This window comes from Passer montanus, unplaced genomic scaffold, assembly GCF_014805655.1.
Source record: "Passer montanus isolate IOZ18808 unplaced genomic scaffold, ASM1480565v1 scaffold17, whole genome shotgun sequence".
Taxonomy (NCBI): Eukaryota; Metazoa; Chordata; class Aves; order Passeriformes; family Passeridae; genus Passer; species Passer montanus.
The window spans coordinates 11,528,510-11,554,934 of NW_024364270.1; the positions used below are offsets into that span (position 1 = coordinate 11,528,510).

General features: G+C 38.3%; 1 protein-coding gene across 4 annotated transcripts; it reads right to left on the reverse strand.

Moving 5' to 3' along the window:
- Positions 1-178: 178 nt before the first annotated feature.
- On the reverse strand, positions 179-26,153 carry CEP83 (centrosomal protein 83). Of its 4 annotated transcripts, none has more exons than XM_039704197.1 (16): positions 26,114-26,153; positions 20,222-20,474; positions 19,709-19,859; positions 18,387-18,479; positions 17,986-18,117; positions 15,329-15,580; positions 13,933-14,064; positions 12,076-12,190; positions 10,499-10,643; positions 10,219-10,368; positions 9,507-9,582; positions 8,234-8,391; positions 5,724-5,853; positions 4,773-4,876; positions 3,935-4,115; positions 180-3,244 (listed from the first exon to the last, which is right to left on the reverse strand). In XM_039704197.1, exons 2-16 carry the CDS (start codon positions 20,368-20,370, stop codon positions 3,062-3,064), a joined length of 2,151 nt encoding a protein of 716 aa, XP_039560131.1. In that variant the 5' UTR covers positions 20,371-20,474; positions 26,114-26,153; the 3' UTR covers positions 180-3,061. The 4 variants fall into 4 exon arrangements, with proteins under 4 accessions (XP_039560134.1, XP_039560131.1, XP_039560132.1 ...); XM_039704198.1 differs by lacking the exon at positions 26,114-26,153 and adding an exon at positions 22,311-22,359; XM_039704199.1 differs by lacking the exon at positions 180-3,244 and having other exon boundaries at positions 3,937-4,111.
- Positions 26,154-26,425: the final 272 nt, after the last annotated feature.

Genomic DNA, 26,425 nt, shown 5'->3' on the forward strand with positions numbered 1-26,425 from the left:
AGAAATAATTCCTGTTACTTCAAAAAGCTACACTGTTTTCCTCAGAGAAGTTTAACTAATTCCCCAAGAATGCAAAGCCCTGGTTTAGGAACCGTATTCCCTAATTTAGTTCTCCCACTGACACACTGGAAACCATGCTCTACTCTCCCACTGCCTCACCTCCCCTCTGCTGGGACAGGATGGAGAGGAGAATTGGAGGCAGAAAAAGCAAAGATCACGAGATCTTTACTCATGAAGAAGAGTAAGAACAACTTACTGGAAACAGCAATGAGATACAAAAATGATCAGTAACAGCAACAGTACTAGTGACCGAGGGTAGAAGGGAGGCACATTTACACATGGCTGGTCACTACACGGAGCCTGGCATGCTACATGACCCAGAAGGAACCCCTGACCCTGGAAAATGAATAACCCCAGCTCACAGCCACAGCCCCCTAGCCCAGGTACTACAAAAATTAACCCTGTCCTGGCTAGAACCAAGACAAATCCTTATACTTACACACTATGGAAAGTGAAAAATGCAGCCTCTGGAGAGCTGAGTCGATGCTGGTGTCATTCTTTCACTATTCCTACAGTCTAACAGCAATACTCAATAACCTATTACAAGGGATTGCACAGTGTATTCTCACTGTCCCATGTTTTTGTTGCAGTATTTTGAAAACAAAAACAACAACCACAAACCAAATACAAACAAACAAAACCTAGAAAAAAAATTCCTCCAGTTCCAGGAAAGTCATCATTATTGGATTGTCAGGTAAAAACATTTAGATAAATAATTGATCCTTCACAAATTTCTTTTACTGGACTGACAATGAACTGAAAAAATATATATTCAACCTAGAAAAAAATATTTTTGTTGTAGTTAACAAATTACAGTAGGAATACAGACTTATATTTACATAATGCAAAAGCAATTTGTTATACTAACCTCTGCAATATTATATTAAAAAAATCCAATCATTGCCTATTCCCATTATAGAAATACAAGAGGCACATTGTCAAGGGTAACAAATAGAAGTTTTCAGAGCTCTTAAAATTTCATTTTATCCTTTTTATCTGCATCAAAATACCAACCTAGATGTGGATTACGGCATTGTTCGTGATCAAAATTGCAACACAGAGTAGCATACATTAACTTTCACATTGAAGTAGTAAGAGGATATTATCAAGTGTTAAAGGATTTATAAAAAACCTGTTTTAAATTTTTATATTAAATGTCAGTTTTATTTTAAACAACCCAAACCTTGAAAAACAATTTTCAAAGTTCCTTGTGCTGAGATTATTTAATGTTTTGACTTTATGGAAAAAAAAATGAAAAACAAACTTTACAGAGAAGGAGTCTTGGCAATGGTTCACAGAATCACAGAATGGTTTGTGTTGGAAGGGACCAAAGATCATCTGGTTCCAATCCCCCTGCCATGGGCAGGCACACCTTCCACTAGTACAGGTTACTCAAAGCCCCATCCAACCTGGCTTTGACCACTTCCAGGAATGGGGTATCCACAACTTCTCTGGACAACCTGTTCCAGTGCCTCACCACCTCCACAGTAAAGGATTTCTTCCTAATATCTAAACCTGCCCTTTTCCAGTTTAAAACTGTTGCCCTTTGTCCTGACACTCTCTGGACATAGAAAAAGTCCCTCACAGTTTTATAGCCCCCTTTAGGTACTGGAAGAATAATGTCTCCCTGAAGCCTCCCTTGTCCTGCTTTTGCTGCAGCCCAGGATGTGCTTGGGCTTCTGGGCTGTGAATGCACACTGCTGGCTCATGACCAGCCCTTCATCCATGAGAACTCCACTGTCCTTCTCTGCAGGGCTGGTCTCAGTGACTTCTTTCCCCAGTCTGTACTCACATTTGGGATTTTCCCTACCCAGATGCAGCACCTTGCACTTGGACTTGCTGAACTACGTCATGTCCCCATGAGCCCACTTCTGGATGACATCCCTTCTGTCTGTTGTGTCAGCTGCAGAGCTCAGCTTCCTGTCATCAACCCTGCTGAGGCTTCTCTCACTTTCACTGCCTGTCATCAGTGAAGGTACTGAACAGCATCAGTCCCAAGAGTGAGCTCTGAGGGAGCTCATCACCCCACTCATCACCATCCTCTACCTGGACATAGAGCCATGGACTGCAACTCTGGCTGTGTCCATCCAGCCAATTCCTTATCCACTGAATGACAATTCAGCCATCAAACCCATGTCTCTTCAATCTGGAGATCAGCATGTCAAAGGCTGTATCAAAGGCCTTACAGAAGTCTAAATGATGACATTTGTTGGTGTTCCCCTGTCAACCGTTGCTGTCACTCCATCATAGAAGGCCATATTGCTCAGGCACAATTTGCCCATAGTGAAGCCATGGTGGCTGCCTTGGCTGCCCTCCTTGTCTTTTACTTGACTCAGCACATCTTCTAGAAGGATGTGCTCCATGATCATCCCAGACACAGAGGTGAGGCACACCAGTCCGTAGTTTCATGGTTCATCCTTTCTTCCCTTTTTAAAAATGGAGCAACGTTTCCCTTTTTCCAGTCACTGAGGGCATCACCTGATTGCCATGACTTCCAAACACAACATCAGCCTCAGGACCCCAAGATGCACATCATCAGGTCCCACAGATTTGTGGCTATTCAGCTTCATCAAATCATCCCAAAAGTGCTCTTGGCTTATAGTTGAAGGGACTTCACTTCCCCTACACATGCCCAGAGAAGCGGCACTTCAGAGAAGTGGGAAGTTGAATGGACCAGAAAAACTGTCTGCAATTGAATCCCAGTATTGAGCCTGTAACTGCTGCTATGCTAAATATCATCACACTGGTAACACAAATGCAGGGTGCAGCCCCCTCATGCATCACAACCCTGCATATTCTTTTTATGACTCCCAGTGAGAAAAGTCCTTAGACCTGCTGGTCCTTCAACCCAGCAGTAAAACAAGTTGAGCCACAAAGGGGTAACTATGCAGACTATATTTTATGCTATTCAGGCACACACAACCACATTTTTGGCAAAATATGAAAAGCATGTACAAAGGATAAGTTATTGAAAGCTAACAGCATCAAGAGTATGCAGATTTTATTTGGAGTCCTCACTTTGTGCTTCATCTTCTCCAGTGATCTTATTTCTTGCCAAGTCCCCGCATCCCACCATTACCCGCTCTCTAGATGGGCCAAGATCTTCCAGCTGTTTTCTTTGTCTGGTTTCTAATTCTTCCAATCGCTTGCCAAGCAGGGCGAGCTCTCTTTGATGCTGCTCCTCCTTGAAATTTAAAGGAAAAAATGTGGCTCTATTACATTTTACACACTTACAAGGGACCAAAATGAGCGATACATTCACTTTCTTTAAGGAAAATAAAAACTGTAAAGTCCAAAACATCCTTATTTGTTAAATTTTACTCATGAATGTTTCATGAGTATTGTCCCGATATTCTTGATGAACAGTATCAGGAAGAAATAAATTTGCAGCTGTTCCTCCTCTCAGATGAAGGAGCACACAGAACTGAGGTCTCAGTAACCATGAATCTGTAAAGTCAACCTGGTCAACCTCAGACTGAGAGATTTTCACCCTCAGCAGCTCAGCCTAAGATGCTTTTAACCACACAAGAAACCAAGAGCAGCAATACTGCTAATAATACTAATAATGAAACCATGGTGTGAGAACAGCAGTAGCATTTCCTGCTCAGAAGGAGCCATTTAAAGCCTCTGAGGGGAAGGACAAAGTATGGAGAACTGGCTTAAAACTACCCAGTTGTTACATTCTGTAACATATCCTTTGTTTTTCAAGTACTCCTTCCTATTGCGAGGAAGGGAGCATCTCCAGATAATTCAAAATTTCTTGCTTCTGTTCAAAGATGAAATACACCTTCCTTAAGACTAATGTCAGTAAAAAAGAACTATTTCAGTACCCTCTTTTGCTGTATTATTTTCACAGCTTGTCATATATCCCCACCTGAAGAAAGGAGAAGGATGCTGCAGGCCCAGGAGGCAAGGCAGACGATGGCGTTACACCGACTGCATTAAGTGATGGAATGTCAGGGTTCAGAATTATACTCCGGAACTCATTGTGCCGACGTTGCAAGTCCTTTAGCCTCTTCTGGAGGCGAACATATTCTTCAGAGGAAACATTCTGTCTAGGAAATAACAGATTTCTTATTGCTCAAGATCTTTGTTATCTCAACACAGCAACACAGCTCTCCACAAGTGCTCTGCAGTTTAACACCTCCAGTTTCCATCTATCCTTACACAGAAGAACTGGAAGGTAGATCTGTGTATGTTCTTTTGCATACACATCTGTCTAAATGTCCCTCTACATATTTAGCTATCTGCTCTATTATAGATTAGAGTTTACATAAAATAAATTAAGCTTTTAATACCATTCACAGTGGTGAGTCAGAGAAGCCACATTAATTATTAAAATCAAGCCCTCCATAGGGGCTCAATGAAGAGAGAAAAACCAGGACTTCGTCTTTCAAAGACGATGCTGTGTCTGTTTCTCTTGCAATTCTGAAGTCTTGTTCACTTCCTTCTTTTAAAGGGATTCCTGCAACTGTGCCTATCAGGTATTTTTTCTCTTTTTCTTCTTGAAGAGATAGTCCTGCAGCTGTCTCATAAGTCCTCAGCTGCCCGTCCTAAGTAGAATCTATTCAAAGAATTCTAATGCTGTAAAGACCATTAGACTAGACTCTGTTTACTAATCCAGACAACATGTATCTTCAAAAATACTCCATATTTACAAATACCTTGAGCATATATAATTTTTCAAGCTAAGAAAAAGCAAAGTTTATTACCTATTTAACACTTGATTTTCTTTTTCTAGTTCTTCCATCTTGGCTTCCAAAAGTTCTATTTTCTCATGCATCCTCCTTTGTTTATTGTCATTGAGAGTCTTTCTCTGTCAAACAGATGTTTCAAACAGCTAAGTAATACCTTAATAGATTAGATCCTGTAAAAACTAAATCTAAACTGTATGTGGTTTCAAGCTGTGACATTTAATAGGATTGTCTTTCTTTAAGAAGAGATGTTGCGTTGTTTGAAGGTGCTTAGATTGCCATGCTGGGAAGCAGAAGAGATGGAAAATGATCCACAGTTGGGAATGAAAGAGGCACAGCTGCCAGTCACTTGTTGGTCAGTGACCAGTTGTACGAACAAACATTAATGATATCTGAGAATCACAATAGTCATCCTTTAAATGACCATGCAGAAATGAGTATAAGCATAACCAAAAAAGTATGCTTCCCTTTTTTTGGGGTTTTTTTGATCTTAACCTTCCATGACCTTAAAAGATACTGGTAGGTTTCATAATCTATATTCAATGTATAACACCACTAATTAATCTTGAGGTTTTACAAACAACCTGCCTTTCTTCCAAACTATTTCATAAAAAATAAGATTAGGAGAAGAAATAAAATTTGAATATTCCATCAAGGAAAAGTAGACATCATTTGTCTAGTATCTAGTATCATCCTCCCTCAACAAGGAGGATTAACAATCAATGCACGTGTGCGTGGAAAGAAAGCCTCACAAAATCTTTGATGGCATTATAACAAAGTTGTCAGCTGTAATATTCTTTTGCATGTCAATCAACCTATTTCTATGCTAGTTTAGAAGAACTCAATATATTTAGTTATTATATATGGTAAACTGCAAATAAACTCTTAACATTGAAACAATTCTAGCTGGCCAACATAAAGTTGAAGTTTGCACAGGGTGGATCATTCAAAAAGGAAGAGACAACGTGCCTTTTTCTGAGCAACAGCAGCTCGACATAGCTTGTTCTTCATTTGCTTGTATTTCTCTTCATAGTCCGTGATGCGCTGAGTAAGCACATGCTTCTCCTGCAGCCATTCCATACGCTGGTATTCTGAAGTCCTTTGGAAAAATCAGGTGAAAAAATCAAGTTATACATAGCAGCACACTAGAACAAACAGCAGTTCAACAAGAAGTTCCCACTCATATGGTTTCTAGACAACATTCAAGCTGAACACACACCACCAAAGGCATATGTTATCGGTTTAGACTTTTGCATGGTTACAATACACTAAAATTAGTCTGTGTTCTCTAGCAGTGTATAGGAAAGGAGCTGTTTCTCCATGCTGCCTTGTTTGTTTGGGCTACCTGCATTGTGAATCAAAGCAGACAAGAACTAATGGCATATTTAATTACATTGCTGTTAAAAATTAAAATAAAATTGTGAGATTCTGTGTAGCAGATTTTAAGAAGACCAAGGCCTGGTATTAGTGCATCTACCACTACTCCAGTCCGGGGCAGATGCAGTTTCCCTACAGGGACTCTGAATGCATCTCCACAAATTTCTCAACAAACCACCTCTCCCTTCCCCACAGCAGAAGTATTGGGCATCATCCACTCTCACTTGGGACACACAGTCCTGGCCCTGTGTCACCTGTCATGGCTCTTTTAGTTGATGCAGCATGGCTTGTACCTCACTCTTGACTGTAAATAACTACTAGTACCCAGGAACCAAAGCACTTTGGACGAACAGTGCTTAGCAGTAAAAGGATTTCAGCTGAGGCAATGGTTAAAAATGCTGGAGTTGGTTATGAAGGTTTCTAGAGGTGTTTTGGGGGGCTTTTTTTCTTTTTCTTTTTTTTTTTTGTTTTGTTGTTGTTGTTTGGTTTAAATGCCACTAACATTGTTCCCAAAATGCTAAACAAGTCCCTGTTTGAGCTCATCTCTGATCTGTATCAGTCTCATAGCTTGCCTTCAGCTATTTTTCTCCTTTCACATTTTCATTTCCAAGCTTAAGATTGACACAGCCAGACATGCAGCTGCTTTGCCTACTTATGCTCAATGCTCAACTGGCACTATTTATCTGAAACTTTTTATCTTGTTGTCTCATTTTTTGGTCCCTATTTCACTTCCTCTTGCTTTGGAGCAACTTAACTCTTTCATTCAAGCTCATAAGAATTTACTGAACTAAGGAAGGATGTTCTATCACCCACAGATTCATAAAAACAATGGGAGCATGACCCAGGGCTCCCAGGGTAGCAATGGCACAGACCTGCAGGACTTACATGCAGGCTACAAAGCTGCTTCATTTCTGCAGCACCAACCTTAGTGCATCTCTCAGTACCTACATACTTGTACAAAGATCTCTGAGGACTGACAAGTTCCTTCCATTGCTTTCTCAGGAAAACCTAGTCCTGACTGTTTTGTGATCCATAAATATGTAAATGACAATGACAGTCATTCAAGTAACAGCAACGATCTCACTCAACAAGTGGGCACACCTCCCTAAAGCAAACATCCAAAGTAGTTAATGTGCTAGTGACATACTCTGCACTCCAAATGCAATATCTTCAAATGTTATGTTGAAAAGCACTACTTAAACTAATGACAACATAGCAATTGCCTCCAAGAATCTTGCTCCAATTAGTAGTAGCAAAAGAGATGTTAAAACAAAAACAAAAGAGTTACATTATACCCTTTGTTTTATATTTAATCTGGGGCACTGACTTTTTAAAGCACCCACCACATAATAAACTAGTACTAGTTAGACAAATATTTGGTTACTAAACTAGGAAATTCTGAAAAACCATTTCAGACTGACAAATTGATCTTTAAATTCCAGGAAAGTGTTCATTTCTATATGGAATCTGAATAAAATTTGGCTTCCTTCATTGTTTATTGGCTTCCTTCATCATTTATTGTCATACTTTGATGGTATGCAGTCAAGCTTGTGCAAAAAAAGCAAAGTGATGATTTTTAATTTTGATGAGAGGAACTAGAAGATATTCTATAAGCTTTTACTTACCTCATATCTGCTAAAAGTAGCTAGTGGGAAAGGGAAAGAAGTATTCACACATATACTGACTGGGACCGTGGAACCTTATAATGCATAATACAATGCTTGAGTGCTCTTTTCACACATACAGCTTAAACACTCTTAAAAAAACTGTCTGAAACTCTAGATCTATCTATCTATACCCACAGAAGTTTGACACCCACTTCAGTAAAGCAGAATTTCATTTTATGCAAGCAGTGTATCTCACTAATCAATAATTAATTTTAACAGATACGAATGCAAACAAACTCCTGTTTTTAAAGGTGACATGACAAAAGTTTTTATATACACTATGCCCACAGAATGTATAGCCATTTTTTACAACTGTCCAAAATTTCCTGTTCATTTTAACTTTGACTTTATTCAGAATCTACAATCCACAGTTAAGTAATCCATATGAGAAGAACACAAGCAGCGTGAAAAGTAAAGCCAAAAGAAAAAAGTTACTTCTCTGTTTCCAGTTGAGCTTTCTCTGCCTGAGCCCTTGCATGCTGACATTCTTGTTTCAATCTCTCTATTATTTCCTTCAACTTTTGATTAGATTCCAGTAAATCTTTTTCTGATTGAGAAAGTGAGGCAAGCTGGAGTTGGATATCATTTATTTGCTACCAAAACAAAAAATATTTTTTCTGTTTCAGAAGGTATACAAATAACCAGCAACTGATTTTGAGATACTTGAGACAATGTAAAATGGAGACACCAACTAGCTTTAGCTTTTCCTTAGCCTTTTTCACTTGTTTCTTTTCTCTTTACTCAACAATTTCTCCAGAAGCTTTACAGTAAATCACTACGAGACAAAGGGTTTCTATTGTATTTAAAATGAGAAAGATATGCAGGATACTTCTGCCACTGAAGAGTTCCCCAGAATTTCAGAAATCCATTGCTTCAGCCCCAGGCCTGAACAGAACTCCAGCACCATGAAATACTTAGTGGCAGAGCTGTGGAGCTTTCCAGGCTCTTCTGTCTCCTAACACACGGAGTGTTACAGCCAACAGTGACTGTACTGATCAGTTCACAAAACAAGGAAGCACTGAAAAGTCCAGCCTCTGCAGCCAGCACACACAAATGATCATTTCCCTTTCCTTTTCCTCCCCCCACATGGAACTTAGATCCCTCAATTTCTGATTTCTGGAAGAAAAAATAATTGTCTTGAACTTCAAGTGCACACAGCTTGCAGAGTACTTTGATGTACAGCTATTGTTATTACCTACTAAATAACATCACAGGCAAGCAGGAGTTAAAAAAAATTAGGTTTGATTTTCAACACTGCCTTCAATTGACTCTGCAATAGAAATATACCTCTTTACACTAGTTTGTTCATTTATGAAACATCTGTTAAACACTTGAAGAACCTCAGATGAGAGATGCAGTGTAAATGCAAAGCATTACCTAGAAACAATTTATAAGTCTCCATGGCAACTGAATCTCCAGTTAAATAGTGCATAACCATATTCAATATACCAGTCTATAAACATTCAGCTTTGAAATCCCTGTTACCCACAAAACACATGAAGCAAAAAACTGCAATCCATTTATAGAGGTCCAGGAAAGCACAATTGATTTCTGAACATTTCTCCTTTAAATATCTGAATTACACATTTCATCCCTCAGGGGGAAAAAAAAGCCTTAAAAATTCAATCTAATCTTCAAACACAGGACATGGTAACTACAACAAAGAATGTATTTCTCTATAAAACATTACAATGCAATAAAACCTTACCTGCTTCAGATTAGCATTTTCACATTTCTTTTCTTCCAGCTCTTTTGTCTGTATAGCTTGCTGTTGAATTTTTAATCTAAAATTGTGTAAGACATCCTTATTTTTATGTAATCAAAATACAGATGCTATAAATTAGGACAAATCAGCCTGACAAAGAAATAGCATTATCTGAAAGGCTAATAAATATTTAACTAAAAATGAAAATATATTTCTATTCATTCTCAGAATTCATATAGGTATAAGACTTTTGGAGTACGATTCATTTTATCATGCCAACCTTCAACTATAGTAAGCTAAGTAAACTCCCAACCATAACAGCCAACTCAGAGATATCATATGAGGGTCTCAGATTGCCAATTGCTGCTATCATGTGGACTGAGAAATGGTTTACTCTAGCATTGGGCTATGCCAGCAGCCAACACACTAAACTAGTTTTAACAAAGGTGTATTGCCAAATTATTACTTCAAAATGGTCATTGAAAATAATACTTAAAGGTTTGGACGAAAAGAGTTACCATTTCAAACAGTTAATTTTTAATTCTGCTCTCTTTTTCACATAGTGCAAAAGATAATTTTGGTTAATCTACATTAATGAACACTACATAATGAAGATTTCTGTATCTATGAATAGTAAGCTTTTATACTGTCTACTGCAAAGACATTAAGAGAGGAAAATGAGAAATTTGTGCTAAGATTAGACAAGTGACACTACCGCAAACGCTGAAGTTCCTTTTTGCTAGATTCCTCTGCCATCTGCACAGCCCGTAGTTTCTCTTCATACTGATCCTTTTCAGATTGCCTCCAAGAATCTTGCTCCAGTTTCATCTTTTCTAGATCAGCTAATCTGTTTTCGAGTTCTAATCTAAAACATTATTCGACATACACACAAGAATCACTACAAAATGTCAGAAGTGTTTAGTTAAGAGTGATATCTTTAAAGTGTCACAAAACAGTCCTCTTTTAGAAACAGAGAAGGAAATCAGCAGACATACTTTTCATTCTGTAAGGCTGCAATATTGTCAAAAACTTCTTCTTTGGCAGCTTGCACTTTACGAACTAGCTCCCGATCCTTTTCTACTAAAAGCACTTTATGACGTTCAACAGCTGCAGTAAGAATTTCCTTGTCAGACAGCAATCCTGCATTATACATTAAAAAAAGTTAAACATGTCATTATTGATAAGAACCTGCTAGGACCCTATATTCAAAAAACTTTTACTTCCCTTTTGTGAATTCATAAAGTGACAGAATGAATGGTGGAAGGAGAGAAAAACAAAACACAAGAAAACAAGAAGAGACATTTCTTAGTATAACAGTTATATTTCCAAAACTTTTGAAAAGTAACCATTACACTGGAATAATGGTCTATAAGAGTTTCTTACTTTAATAAACAAAAGTAATGAAACAGTTAATATTATTAAAGATTTAAACTCCAGAGCAGTTTCTACAAAGCATTTATGTCTGCATTTTAAAATTTTAAAAAGTGTTCCACAACAGCTATGCAAAGGTCAAGCAAGAAAATTTTCATTTTCTGGAAAAGTTTACAGTAAACAGAATCTGGTTGTCAGTGAAACCAGTAACTGGGCTACAACAAGTCTCAATTTTAATCCACCTATATTGACCAAATGAGGCATTTCTAAAACCATGACTTTGTATGCAGGGACAAATTGAACAAACTAAAATCTTGTAACTGACACCTGTATATTCACTGGCAAATAAGCTAAAATGCTCTAACAGTGACTCTTGGTTATTTAGCTAATTCAACGATCCACAGTAAGTCCAGCTTAAATTAAATCTTGTCTGTATTCAGTTTCATATTTCATAGGGTCCAACATTTCTAGCTTGCAATACACTGTAAGTATATTGTCAATACAGAAAACACCACTTTTTCATTGCTCTTAGCCAACTTAATATTAAAGCAAGAGAACAGAAACAACTATTTCAGGAAGACAAAGGTACTATCTTGGGGCTGTGGCCAATCAGTAAGGACAGTTCTCTTTAAAACTGTAATTGTGTGATTTAAACACAACTAGTAGAAGACAGTTTTGGCCTTTCAGTCTAGAAAGCTATTTCAAGTTGCCTACATATTCAGGTGCATCGGGTATCTTAGAGCAATGCCTGTTTCCTTCAAAGAATGAGCTAGGTACTGTATTTTGTTTCATGTGGCAGCCTTATGGAATTGGTATCAATTCCACAGACACAGAATCAAAAAAACCCCAACCACTGAAGTTCTGTGGCACAATAGTTTCAAGCAGAGTATGAAAGACTAAGAATTTAGCAATAATAGAAAAAACAACCATATGAAGTACATAATTTGAAACAGATTATGTTCAAGTTGTGTCACAAGTGCACTAATTTACATAAATTAAAAACGGCTTTCAATTGTTCTTTGCCTAGTAGAGCAAGTGAAATAACACAATTATTTCAAATACCAAATGAATTGTCAGATCTATGACCTAGACCAGAAGTAGAAGTTGAAGACTGCTGGAGAGGGTTCAGAGAAAAAAATAGTGATATTATTCTAACTGAAGTAAACAGATGAAATAATTACAAAATAATGTCATACTTTACCATCCATTTCACTTTGAATCTTGTTTCTCTCTCTTTCTACTTCACTCTTTGTTCTTGCTGCCTCCAGTTTGACATTTGTTACTTCCAACTTATGTGAATGTTTAAGTTCTTTTACCTATGAATTAGTAAAAACCAACATCAAATTAACTATAATAAATTTATATACATTTACTTCACTTCTGACTAAAGATACCTCTGAGTCAAGCTAAAATAAAATTAATCTCCATAAGTAAATCAAAACAGTGATATCCAATTTCTGTGATTTCCCACAGAAATTTCAATTTGGTAACTACTTATAGTCCCCCTGGCCTCCTGGAGTGCTACATTACTTACTCAAAATCCAGGTCTTCATAGTTTTAAAGTGCATTTAAAATCAAATACTGCTCTACAGACACATCAAATGGCCCCATAAAAGTAAGAGCTTTAAGGACGTCAAATCAAAGAAAATTACTGCTTGCATGGAAACTTTCTATAGTTTAGGCATTTGAACGCAGTAATTACACGGTCAATGCGAATTAAATATCTGGAGGAAAGCACTTATAATGAAAATCCATTCGCAATGACAAATGTAATTACAACCTGCTAGCATATAGAAGTGGCAAAAGGTTAAGAATGACACAGTAGCTTATTAAGTAACTACATGGAAGATTTAGTTGCTTATATATCAAGTTGATAACGTTTCAGGGCAACTTGAAAAGATTTAAGGTGGCTTTTTTAAGGCAGAAAATCCAGAAGACAAACATACACCTGTGCAGGTTTGAGTGGGAGCCGAAGCAGGTGGAGGTTAGTATAGTAAAGCTGCTATTTTCCTGCCTTTGAGAAACCTGTAACATTTTATTTTGTCCTGCTTCTGGAAGGGGAGCAGAGAAGACAACTTGATACAAAAAATAAAGACTGTAACAATCTTCTGTATATTCGGGGAAACCACTGAAAATGTTTACCAGAAAATGTCCCCTCCTATTTAGCATTCATGGGGGCCAAGTACAGTATATTACATAAAGAGGCTTTAAATAGTGGTATAGCTGTACCTTATTCCTGTGGTAAATTAGAACTTTTTAAATTAATGACCAAAATTAAATAATTAGTATTTATAAATATGCACTTTAAAAAGATCTCAAAAAAAAAAAAAAAAACCACACACACAAAAAAAAAAAAAAAAAAAAAAAAAACAAAAAACACAAACATAAAAAAAAAAGCGTACACATACAAACATAGAACAAAACCTCTAAGATCTGGTGCCAACCCAAGCAAGTTACTCAAGTATGTTTCAAGACAATGGTAAAAAATATTTAAAAGACTGTGATGCAATTCTGCACTGAAATGTTTCTGTACAAGCTGTGCTGGCATTAGCCCAAGAAAAAGGTTATGCTAGTGTGACTACCCTGCTTCTAATATAACCTAAATTTCCACAAGTAACTCCAATGCAGCTTGCTTCCTGTAGCTAACACAGCCCATTCAGAGGATAGTTTTTAAGATCTCGAGAAGTCATAGCTCCATTAAAAAAAAAAAAGAAAAAAAAGAAAAAAAGAGGAAAGATCAGTTTAAAGCTCTAAAAGCTGACTGTTTTCATGAACATTAAAAACATAAATATAAGGATACCACTTCACAAGTCTTGTTCTGTTCAGGAAAAAGATGGAATAATAAAAACATAACTTCACTCTTTAGAGATACTTTCAGGTATGACATTTCTCCTGTAAAGTCACATATTCTTTGTCTTTCAACTGGAACTGAGGGGAAAATTCCATACCTATTTTAAGTCACAGCAGAAGACATCATTACCTTATTCTTAGTCTAAAATATAAGCAGAAAAAAGTAACAGGATGTGAAAAACATTTAAGATACCATAAAAGTACTTACTTGAGCAGTTAAGGAATTGACTTCTCGTTCAGATTTGTGAAGTTTGCTAGTTAAGAGAATGTTTTGCTCATGACTCATCTGCAGTTCTTTCTCAATGCGATCAACCTGTAGTTCAGCAGACTTCTTTTCTGCCTTGAATGAAGGAAGTATTTTTAAGATTTTTGGAGCTGGGTTGCCTCTTGTTACTTATTTGAAATGTTTGACTGATCTGGGCTTTCTGATATTACTGACTAGTTAATAATAATAACTTAATTATATATAATATGATATATAAATATTAATCTTTGCTCAACCATATATTCCAATACAACAAGGGTCTTGAATTTTACTGAAAGGTCACAACTATTTTTACTAACACCTCCTGCAAAGAATCACTCCCATTTTCAATCTTCCTTGATAAGGAGTGGTGGTAATCTGACTTGGTTAGGAGGCAGCAGGTGTGCTTACCAGTAAATTACTGGGCTATAAACAGTGTAACTACAAATGGTGTTATATGCTGGCCTATGCAGTCACGCTGACAGAAGAATTAACATCCTGGAGAGGAAATGAAATGCAATTACTGCATTATAGACTCTGATCTTTACAAGACAAGATCCTGATCTTTACTGAATATCAAAAAGGTAATCTAATACATGATTTCACCTTCCTTTCTTCTAAACACTTCTGTTTTCAACAGGGCTCTCTTTAAAGCTGTCTAAGAAGATGACAGCACTTTTTAAGATGAGATCAGAGCATCTTGTAACTGAAGTATACTGCACTGATAATAGTAAAAAAGAAAATGAACTATCTATCTGCATGCTGCAACTGTGTGAAGAATCTAGATGAAGAAGCTCACTACCTAGAGAGGTAGCAAGGACTGACAGAAGGTCTGAGGATGACAGATGAGGAATACAGTGGAGTCCTGGGAAAAGTGCAACAGCCCAGAAATACCAAGGAGAGCAACAGCTGAGTACTACACAACTGCAGTCATGTGGTGGAGAAAGAAGAGGTACAGGTAAGCAAAAACGATGACAGATGAGAAAAGGATTAAAGAGAGGAGCAGCATGTGACATTTTTGAAAAGAATAAAGAATTTACTGCAGCAGATTTGGTTTCTAAGTCCAGCTAAGTGGCAAGTGGCAAGACATGACCTTCTTAGTGACTACAAATATGGATATGACTCACTTGTTTAGAAAGGATATCATTCAGCATAATCTCTCAGTTGAGAGATTTTCCAAAGTTGAACTGGCAGTGCATGACTCCCAGTCAACTACAATTTGATTTTAAATCTGAAATGTAGAAATTCAAATTGTGGAGTCATGGCAAAATTATCAGTGATTTCAGTGACAGTTCTGTCAGGCCAAGTGCTATTCTTACTACACTCTACAGGGAGGCAAAAAAATAAAAGAAAATCTTACCTCTAGAGACCGCATCATGGTCTGCATCTCAGCTAACTGTCGTGCTTGTACTCTTTGAACATTTTCTGCTTGCACAACACTGTTGTGTCTTTCTGCTCTTAGTTCTTCTACTTCTGCTTCTAAGGCTTTTAATTTCTGACATAGTTGTGCCTTTTCTCTAGAAAGTGCCTCCACGCGTTTATTGTCCCTTGTGGGATCAACACTAAGCAGCTGATTATGGAGATCTTCCTTATCTTTATCCAGTCTTGCAATCTGATAGTTGTTAATCAGAAAAATAAAAAGTTCTTACATTGGTTAGGTGTCAGGCAGCAACAATTACAGTAGTTAACAATTCAGAAAATAGCAGCAGTGGACATTTAAACATTCATTTGCTTAGAGTAGGAAATTCAAAGCAAGACCACCTGAATGCCTGTCATTAGTGTGGTCTTTTTCACAACACTACAGAGGACAACACTGATTGATGTCCTCATTAGCAAGTTGGATGATGCCATGTCACTTTCAGCAAGCTTGAGTGTGACACCGAACTGGGGGGAAATGGTCAATCTGTTGGAAGGAAGAACTGCTATCCAGAAGAATATGGACAAGCTGAAGGAATGGACACAGCTGGATCCTCTTCAACATGAGAAGCAAGACATGCATCTGAGATGGAGTAATCCAGTGCAACAGTACAGGCTCACAGCAACTGTCGAGGAAGCATCTCCATGGAAAAGGATCTGGGGGTCCTAGTGGACAACAAGCTAAACATCACTCAGCAGAGCACCCAGTCCAATCCTGGCAGATTGGCAGAAGGATAACTAGCAGATCCAGGGAAATGATCCTTTGTCCCCCTTCCAGTACTAGTAAAGCTGTATCTGGAGTATGTGTCAAGGCCAGACAGCCACCAAGGTGTTCAGAGGGTTGAGGAATATGACAAGTTGAGAGAACTAAGCCTCAGCTCAGAGAAGAGAAGATGCACAGTGATGGGAAGAGGGGCAACAGGCACAATTTGGAACACGTGAAGTTCCAATTACATATTATGAAAAAAGTTTACCATTAAGATGGTTTAAATACTGAAAGAGTATTTCTGCCCTGAAAAATTATGGAATCCCAATCCTTGCAGGTGTTCAAGACTTGGCTGGACAGGGACCCGAGCAACCTGATCTCATTACACTTCAATATTTTAAACAAGATTTTGGAGTATAAAAAGTCTCTTTCAACTTATCTTATGATTCCACTATTTTATAATTACCACAGAACTCAAATCTGCTAGTAACTCCAGACAGCCAATATGACTAGGCCCTGACAGACTATAAATCAAAAAACAAACAAACACAAAATACCCAAACCAAAACCCAATAACAAAAACAACAACAAAACCCCCAACTCTCTCTTACAAAGTAGTACAAAAGGTACAAGCCAATCTGGAGAGTGTAATTAACAAACATAAACATATATTCATAGATTGTTACATTTCAAAATAAGTTACATGGACTGAATATAATGGTGGAGCCAAAAGAGTGAGAAAGAAAGGTATGTAAGAATTCTCTCCATATTTGGAGATTAGTCCAAACTCTGATCTGCAGCTGTCCTGTTAAAAGTTTCACCAGCATTCTCTATGAACAAACCTGATTTCAGCAGCAAAAGCCCTCCAAATGCCTTTTATGAGGAGATTCAATTGCATTATATGCCCAAGCCAGCATTTAAGAATTAGGATGTTTTTATAGCCTCCTTGTGCAAAATGACATGGAATGTTAAAAAACCTTTGAGAGAAACCAGATCACACTGTGCCCTGGGCTCAAGGTAGCTGCACTCTGTGTAAGTGTGCTAATTAGCTGCAGGACTAGCAAAAACTCACAAAGCCCATGAGAGAGGCAGGCTGTAAAGCAGCATGTGGGTTTAGCTCCAGGAAGGACAACTGTTCTGCTTTTAATGCACTGCATTTGCAAACTTGGATTGATTTTGCAAGTGATGATTGCTTTGATTTGTGTCTGATGTTTGGAGTAATACATTCAAATCTGGCATCTTAGACTATATGCTTCCAGACAAATACTTAAATGGATATGCAAATGACATCTGCAACTCATTTACAATGATGTATCTATTTAAAACATAAATAAGCTCGCAATTTATTTAGCTACCTACACTTTTGAAAGTCCAAAGAAATGTACAAATGGTTTCTTCAGGAGCTAATACAAATGAAATAAAGTTACAAAGTTTTCAGCATCCTCTTGATTATCACTATCTTGATCCAAACTAACATCATGTAAACACATTGCAAAGCATACCCTCATCTGCTATTAACAATATATCTCCCTCGATAAGTTGCTACACAAGCAATTTAAAGCCTAAACTTACATTGGTTACTCAGATAATTTATTAATTTCAAATTAGCGTCATGTCGCAAATCACAAACATGATTAACCAGCATTAAGCAAACGTCATTTACCAGAAAGCAAGTTATTCTTACTTTTAACAGCACAAATAATATTGCAACCCACCACTGAACAAATCTACAGAGGCAGCCTTAGGCTAAGTCACAGAAGTGCTTTGAGAATGAAGAGAATAGAAACAAACATGACATAGAGTCAAACTGACAACCCTTCAAGTACCAACAGTTCCACAACGTTCAAGCAGCTTTGTCAGAGATACTTGCTAAACTACTATAATATTCTACGTACCTCAGCCTCATATTTTATTTTCTTCTCTTCTAAAATATGTGCATGTTCTTCCTTTTGATGCTCAAATTCTGATTTCAGAAAGGTATGGTCGTAACGAAGTTTGTTATATAGTGTTCTGTATTTTTCTACTTCCTAAGTTAGAAAAAAAAAATTGCAAGTTTTCAAATTTATTTTCTTTAAATGTTCATGCAATGTTCCTATTGCTTCACAAGTTATCTTTGATGAACTGAATGTCACCTCCTCTCTCTTTTCTACTGTTGTCCTGCCTGGGACAACAGTACCAGAGAAATAATGCCATACTTTGCTCTTCATTCAGTTTTTATTTCCTAAGGTTATAGGAACAACTATAAAGTGGTGATCACTAATCTAAATGAAATAAAATTTCAATACTTATGACTTACATTTTCTAGCTTCTGACAGCGCTCTCTCATAGGAGACTCCAATTCCTCATATATTTTTGCTTTTAACCGTTCCAATTTTTGAGGAGTTAGCACCTTAAAACAGAAAAGTATCACAAATAATTAGTCCTATTCAGTTATTTACACTGTGATAGGTCAATAGCCAGGAATAAAGTATTTCAAATATGATTTTAGGAATTTTACTTAATTTTCCATGTTTTTCTAAAGAAATTTCAATAGTAGTTACAGAAGTAAAAAAAGTATTAGTGAACTAAAAATATTCTGGGAAGTTAACAGAAACATTTGGAATGTCAGCATTTATCGGTAGAAGCAACACAAATTTCAGGCTGAATTGACAAGAGATTTATCTCCTCTGTGGGGGATGGGGGAAGGAAAAGCAGATTCACATAAAAGATAAAGAATTAATGTCTCACCTAAACATTAAGTGAACCAACCCAAAAAGATCAAAATGAGCAACACCAAACATTTATTTGCAAAATACAGTAGATGTGTGTTGTCCAACGGGTACATGGGTACTTGTTTGAATGAGAAAAACCATCAGGAAAGATTCCTTGCCTTAAGCAAAGAATATCATTCTGTATGGTGTTTTGTTAAATTTTTTTTGTATGGTTCACACAGCAAACTATGTACCAAGAAACAGAGTTTAAAACAAAATATTTCATCCACAACTGTGACATAGTCTTATTTATTCTACTTTTCTTTAACTTATCTGTACCCTCAAGTCCCTGGAAACTAGTCTTAGATATGGTACTGAGGCACATCTCCTCCATTCAGAGTCTGGGATTCTTTGGTTAGAGATGATATTTATTTCCTAAGAACATGTCCTGCTTTACTTTAAGAAAACAAGCAGTTAAATAGAGTGTCATCCAAGTTATCTTAAATGTTGAGGAGTTTTTTTGTTTGATTTCGACTTGGGATTTTTGAAGAAAAAGAAAGAAGAAAGCTGTCATTACAAAGAAAAACAAATATCTGTCTTTCTAGTCACTTATCCTAACAGGTTTAGGCACCTAAATTGCCCTCCAAGACAGAAGATTCTCCCCTCAACAGCAGAGCAAGCACAGATAGAGACTGAGAGCCTTAACACAACACCTAACAACAGCATCTGGATGATTCAGTTAAACAAGGAAACAGTAATTTCAACCCATAGTCACTCTACAGAAGTGCCATTATTTGGATTGGCTGAATTTCAAGACATCTGAAATATATCCAAGCTGGGTATATGCGTGCTGCATTAACAGAAAAATATGCATGGTCCTACTACGGGATAAAAATACATTCCAAGTCCTTCCAGTAAATTATCTCACCTGCTGCTTCACTTGTTCCAGCTCTTGTGTTTTAGCTAGCAACTGCTCTTGAAAGTCAGCAAGAAGCTGCTGAAATTTGTCATGTACAGTCTCTTTTTCAACTAACAACCTTTTCAGTTCATCTTGTGATTTGGTATAATCCTCTTGTAATCTGAAAGATAAAATACATATTTACTTTATATTCACCTTTTAAAATTAGACTTTAAAGCTCCAAAGACTCACACACAGGAGCAAACATACAGACACTAAATAAGAACTAAGCTATTAACATCCTCTTTCTGTAATATACTGAAAAGTTATCCCACATTTATAAGCATAAAAAGTGCTGCAGAAACATCACCTGCAATGTCTTAAGGTACTTTGAATTGTTTATTTTCTAATATGAACAACATTCATATCTCTACTTACACACAGGAATAGCTAACACACATCTCACATACAACTAAATCTCTTCCAACATTTAGCTTCACCTTTTAACAACTCAAAGAGAGAAACTTGTTTAAATTGATGTACCTTAGATGTTCTGCCCTTAGAGTTTGGTAATTTGCTTTGTGATGTTCACTTCGCATTTTTTCATCCATCAAAAGTTTTAGTATTTCTTGTGAATTAGCTGCTTCACCACCTTCACCCATGAGAGGAGGGAGGTTGCCCAAACCATCCATTGTACCAGGACTGTTCAGATGAGTATGGAGAGGATAAGATTAATGTATAACTAATCTACAAGACCATCCACTCCTTATGCTGACATCCCAGAAGATCAAGACACCTGAACAAATACAAGGACATGTAGTTAGCGTTCCAGTACATTCGCAGTTCAAAGTTTTCACATGCTGCTTTTGCTTTAAGCACAGAAGAACCCTGGTTCTGCTGTTAACACAGATTAGAAACTTTTACTGAAAGTGCAACTCTTCTCTGCTCATGCCTGCCCTGAGAAGTAATAACGCTTCCAGGGGCATAGAATACACTTAAACATGAAGGTCATTTGAGTCAATACTAAATAAGAACAAGCACTACTATCTGAAAGAGTACATGACACGTTATTTTTACTTATGCTATACACTGAGACTCCAACCATGATGCCCTAATTATGCCTTTTTAATCAGAGTTCAAGCAGAGGTCACAGACAGCAGACACACAGCTTTTCTTACTACTTATTAAAAAGTCTGTCACACTGTCCCAACATGTTGTATTAATCAACACACTAGTGTTTCAGCTGGAAGAAAAGCAGATAATTCTCTATTGAATTCCTATCAAGCCCTTTCTGGAGAAGAGTTAAGGTATCAGGAACAGCCTGGAAGACACCTGCCCACAGTTCAGTCCTGATATATGTCACTTCCTCATTTCCAAAGCTTATCTTGTGGTTTCTTCTGACCTTTCCTGAAAGACATTTGCAAAATGTGATAATATCAGATTGGTGTGAGGAAAGGTGCAAATCAAGAGTTCCTGAGAAATAAGGAAGTGTTCTAATATACCTCATTAGTGCTTTTTGATATTTGAAGCAATAGGTATTAATTTGATCATTACTGACACTTCTACAGGATCTAGGGGAGGGAGGATTGTAACTGAATTTTAGGGAAGTTACAATGCTTTGAAAACAACTACTCTGCCATTTTAGCTTTTTGCATAGCTGGACTGATGCCTAAGAAGTCTATGTCTGCCATGTGCAAAGTATACCTTTATACAAAGTAAAACTCAAACAGAAACAATGATAAATCCCTGGCATCACTACAAATACCTCACCTTCTTTACATGCACAGTTGCATGCATATTTTCTACCACTGCACTCTTTCATGGACGTATCTTAAACACTTACAATTTGATTTTATAAACCCCTGAACTATAAGCAAGATGAAAATCTGTCTTCCATACTGGGGAAAAACACCCATTCCACTAAGACATGATAATGTCAAGAAAAGGTAAATGTAAGACTTTCTTTCCCATTTTTCCTTCCTCCATTCCTAAAATGAGAAAAGGTCAGAGAAAAATCTGCCACTTATAACATCACTCTAGGCAAAGCAACAACAGCAAGTTTGTATTCTGCTTTAACCAAATTTGCTGAGAGAATGAAGAGGAAGAAATCAGAATAAAGAACACTCTCCGCTATGACTGTCCTAAATGCACAACCAATTTCAAACATTAATGACATAGGTTTTGAAGACCCTTCTAATCAATACAGTCTCTTTTTCATCCCTGAATTTTGTTGGCTGTTGAGAAACAAAGGACAACAGCAACTTTCAAACTCAATATAAAGACATTTTCAATTGTTGAACCAACAGCTGGATGAGGAGAACTGGTCAGTGATGCTAAAGACAATAAATCATGTGAGAGAGAAAGCTCTGGTACACAGAGAAAACTCAACACAGCATGTCCCTAAGACTCTCTAGCCATATCAACAGGGTTAACATGATCACTATTAAAAACAAACAAAAAACCCCCCCACACAAACAATAAAAACAAACCAAAACAACAAGAAAAAAAAACCAAACCAACCAAGCAATAGCACTTTGCTTTCATATGCTATAGACACTAAATGTAACTAGCAAGCCAAAGCTCAGAATTAGGAACACAGCATTTAAAATCGGGTCTGAATCCTGCTGCTTACTTGAGTAAGAAGTATTTCTGAAGTGGCATAATGGAGATAAAGACACCAAGAAAGCACTACGTTTTCTGAGACAACGTCAGCCAAAAGATAAGCTGGAGCACAGCCTTTTGTAATCTCTATTCCAAGCTGCTGCAGGTGAGAAGTATATTCTCTCCCCACAGCTTTCGTTACTATCAAAAAGTGCACAAATTACAAAGCAAGACACACACCTGGCCATGTATTCATATGCATGAAGATTTCATGAAAAAGATAAAAGGAGAAAAGAGAGGGAGATAATTGCAGCTGACAAAACAATGCTCCAGACTGCAAAAACCTGTTGTATTTAAGGAAACAAAACTCTTTTGGCTTGCAGGGACATCTAGCGGCAAATGTCATGATTTGCATTCCTGGTGACGACTGTGAAACAGAGATTTCATTACTTCATGAGAGCTCTTTCCTCGAAAACACAAAGAGCAATTTGTAATACTTAACCTATTCACATAAAAGTGAAAAAAAAAAAGTTTTCACAAAAAAAGGTTTTTTTATTGTTTTGGGGTTCTTTTCCCCACATCACAGAATAATTTCTGGCAGAAAACTGCCAATAGTCAACAACATTTAGGGATACAAATATTTTAGGAATATTACCAACCAGAATATCTTCTTGCTAACGGCTAACAGTAGTTGCTCACAGACAGTGAACAGGCCTTAAATAATCTTCAAAATTACACAAAGACTACACCCATAATTTTTGAGAAACACTTTAAAAGAACACTAGGTTCTTCCTCTTTTGGAGATGTGCTCAAGAAGTAGAGAAGCATAAAATATACTTTAAAGAAACTAAACCCACCATCATATCTAAACTTAATTATACAGCTACTTCTTTGCCAAATTTTATCAAGCTACCAAACTGCAAACTTGTATCAGTCATCCCAAATTCATACTATGAAACCTTAACATCATTTTCCACAGGCAAAAATACAAAGGCATTGGTGCAGAGTCCTGAAGCCTAGGAAATGCACACTCTGTAGGTAAAATGGTAATACTGTAGAATAGCTAAGTGAAGCAAATAAATTACATTTCCAAGAATCACCTTTGTTTTGCCTTTCTTCTCCAATTATTTCTCCTCCTAAAGAAACACTGGCTGAATGACCTACTAGACATCTTTCCTCTTTATAGCTGCACATCATGAAAGAGCTATTCTTTCTTTCTATTTTTCAGCTATATTACTTTAACTTTTTCTTTGCTACAAGCTCTTAAAAAAGAGCTTGCATTTAGAGACAAATAAGATCTATTGATATGATTTTTTGTTTATATTAATTTTTATGGCATTTTGTTACAATAGCAAGGCTTCCTTCTTGCTCACCTGGCATAACCAAATGACATGGCTGCACCATGTCTTGGTCATTCCCATAAGTGCCATACATAACTCACTCATGGCTCTCTTTTCCACGCCACGCTTAAAACACTTACACTTATTGTGTTTGAACACAGTTTTAAACAGCTTGATGAATATAATTTTGCAACTAACTAAAAACAGTATTTAGCCTTGTACCAGGTTTTGCCCAAGCAGTAAAATTCTCAATAAAATCTGTGAAAGTCAAAGAGCTTTTTCACACAATTCATGGTCTAATTCCTCTGCCTGCTTCTGTCACAACTCCAGACCTCTTTATTTGCTCTTCCTCTTTCTTTTCTAATCCAATTAGCCAAGATCTTCTGAAACAATGAACAATTTACCTGAAAGAGCGAAAAATTCAAGGAAAGCACAGCCTCATTAAAGCAACTCTTCAAACCCCACCCCTTCTAATCTCTGCTCAAGAGTCTGCAGTAAAACCAGATAATGATCTAAGGCAGAAGTGTAATCCAGCACAAGAGCGCACTGTCACCCGGAACGGGAGGGTTCCACTGCTCCTTCCCTTGTCCCCATTCCTGTGTTTGTCATTCATCAGACCCCTTCATGAACTGTTTTAACTCAAGAAGCCAACACACTCGAACAAGCAGAAGACACTCAATAGCTCTTCTGTGAGGCCAGTGAGTCACACGAGCTCATGGAAAAATCCAGCGAGCGACATCATCAGTGAAAGTGGGCAGCTGGTACGGACTAGGGGAAAGGAACAAAGAGCCAAGGAAACAGAAGGAGGAGGAGCAAGCCTTTCTCCTTTCAGGAGCAGGGAGCTGGCACAGCACAGAGCTCAGATGTTCACAAAATCACAGCCTTGACTAGATACCCAGATTTTACACAGTCACAATTCAGTGAAACAAATCTATCTTAAACAACTGTGCAACACACTTAGATCAGACCTCCCATGAACATCAAGTGTGCAACAAAAAAAACCAAACCCAACCCCCTTCTATATAATTTGAGAAAGGTGACAGCACACTGCATTTCACTTGAACAGTCCCTATCCTACTGATGTGTCATCAGAGACTTGCAACAGTCAAAGCAATCACCTTAAAAAAATCTAGGGAGGCAAAACCAAAGAGAAACAGGAAATCCCTCGTTATAGAGTTCCATAACTTAGACACTGCTCAGATGTTACTGCAGAGAATCCACTGAAAAGAAACACTTAACACTTTTGTGCACCTACGAGCAGAAATACTGGAGAATGTCTGTATGACAGCTGCATTACATAAGACACCTCTGTAAGAAGTCTCATGCAAGCTACTATCACTCCCTCCACAACAGTGTTCAAGGTAAAAGTTCCAACAACAATTAACCACACATTACTGCAGTGTCCATCCCTACACATGGCACCGCCCTCTCAGTCTCTGTCTTACACTACAGATCTGGTTACTTATTAGGTGAAAAACCAAACAAGGTTCTCTCTTAACTCAGGGTTAAAATTTGTGCTTTAGCCAAGTCAAACTGGCAGTACTTACTGATCACATTGAATTCTGAGTGGGAGCTACACCTGGTAAATTGAGCTGTATTCAAGAGCAGCCAGTCTCCACACACCATGTATGTTTTACAGTTTTTTCATGGCAAGAAAGCTTCAGACACACATTAACTTTCGCTCACTAAAATCTCATTCAAAGTTCTACTCGGGCATAAAAGTGGATGCTTTTTGCAAATACAGCTATAGTCCACAACCAAAACTCTTCTGGAAAATGACTTCCCTTTCATATTGACTCCAATATGATGTGATGTTCATGGAGGGCATAGGTTTCACACTGGCATATGTATCCCACACCTCCTGTAGGCAAACATGATCTTATAGCACGTGGATGAAGAGCGAGTGAGAGGCCAAGCGAGCTGCTTAAGTCACTGTGACCTTTTTGCCGGTTTGGTTTTTTTTTTTTACTTATAGATGTAGGAGCCCGGTCATAGGAATAACACTAACGCGGCTGACACACATCCAGAAGCACAGAAAAATAATATTTTTCCTCACAGCTACGTGGCTGAGGATGGCTGGTGGAAAGCAAACCAGACAAGCGTAAACACTTGAAAGCTCCTCCAGCCCCTGAAGCGAGCCAGGGGACGGCGAACGCGGCAGGCCCCGGAGGCCGCAGCAGGCTGTTCCGGAGCTGGAGAAGGGGCACGGAGCGGCGCTGGGCTCTCCGGTCCCGCCGGCGCCGCCAGCACCGGCCCGGGCGGGGGAACGAGCGGGGCCGGGCAGAGGCCAAGGGGCCCCCCCGCCCGCCAAGAGCTGCGGCCCCACGCACGCAGGAGGGCCGCGGTCAGCCCAGCCCCCACCAGAGCCCGGCTCCCCCCTCACAGCCCGGCCCTCCGCACACCCCGGCTGCCCCCGGCACAGCGGGACCCCCGGCACAGCCCCGCCCAGCGCGGCCGCCGCCGGCCCCAGCGATTTAAAAATGGCGCCTCTCACCTCCCGCCGGCCGCGCCGCCCGCCGGCCCGCCGCGCGCGGGGCACGCTGGGAGCGTTGCCCGGGAGACGGGCGGGCTCCGTCATGGCGGGGCGGCCCTCAGGGCCCCGGGCAGAAACCGGCTGCTGCGGGCGGCTGAAATACTGTAATCTTGTTGTAAACATCCTCATTTTCCCTCTAAAATCTCTTTGAATGAAGCAAGAGATTGAACGTCCTGATCGGCATTGGCATTCCTCTAGTGGAAGGATTAAAATTGTTTCCCTGGCAGAGACCGGCTGCTACGGGCGGCTGAATTACTGTAATCTTATCGTAAA

Excerpts from the sequence above, each read along its gene's own strand:
- CEP83 (XM_039704197.1), bottom strand. The coding sequence starts at position 20,370 with ATGGATGGTTTGGGCAACCTCCCTCCTCTCATGGGTGAAGGTGGTGAA. Across the intron at positions 10,369-10,498 it reads GCAGCCTTACAGAATGAAAA|ATTAGAACTCGAAAACAGAT; the intron begins GTATGTCTGCTG and ends ATAATGTTTTAG. Across the intron at positions 4,877-5,723 it reads CTGCTGTTGCTCAGAAAAAG|AGAAAGACTCTCAATGACAA; the intron begins GCACGTTGTCTC and ends TCTGTTTGACAG.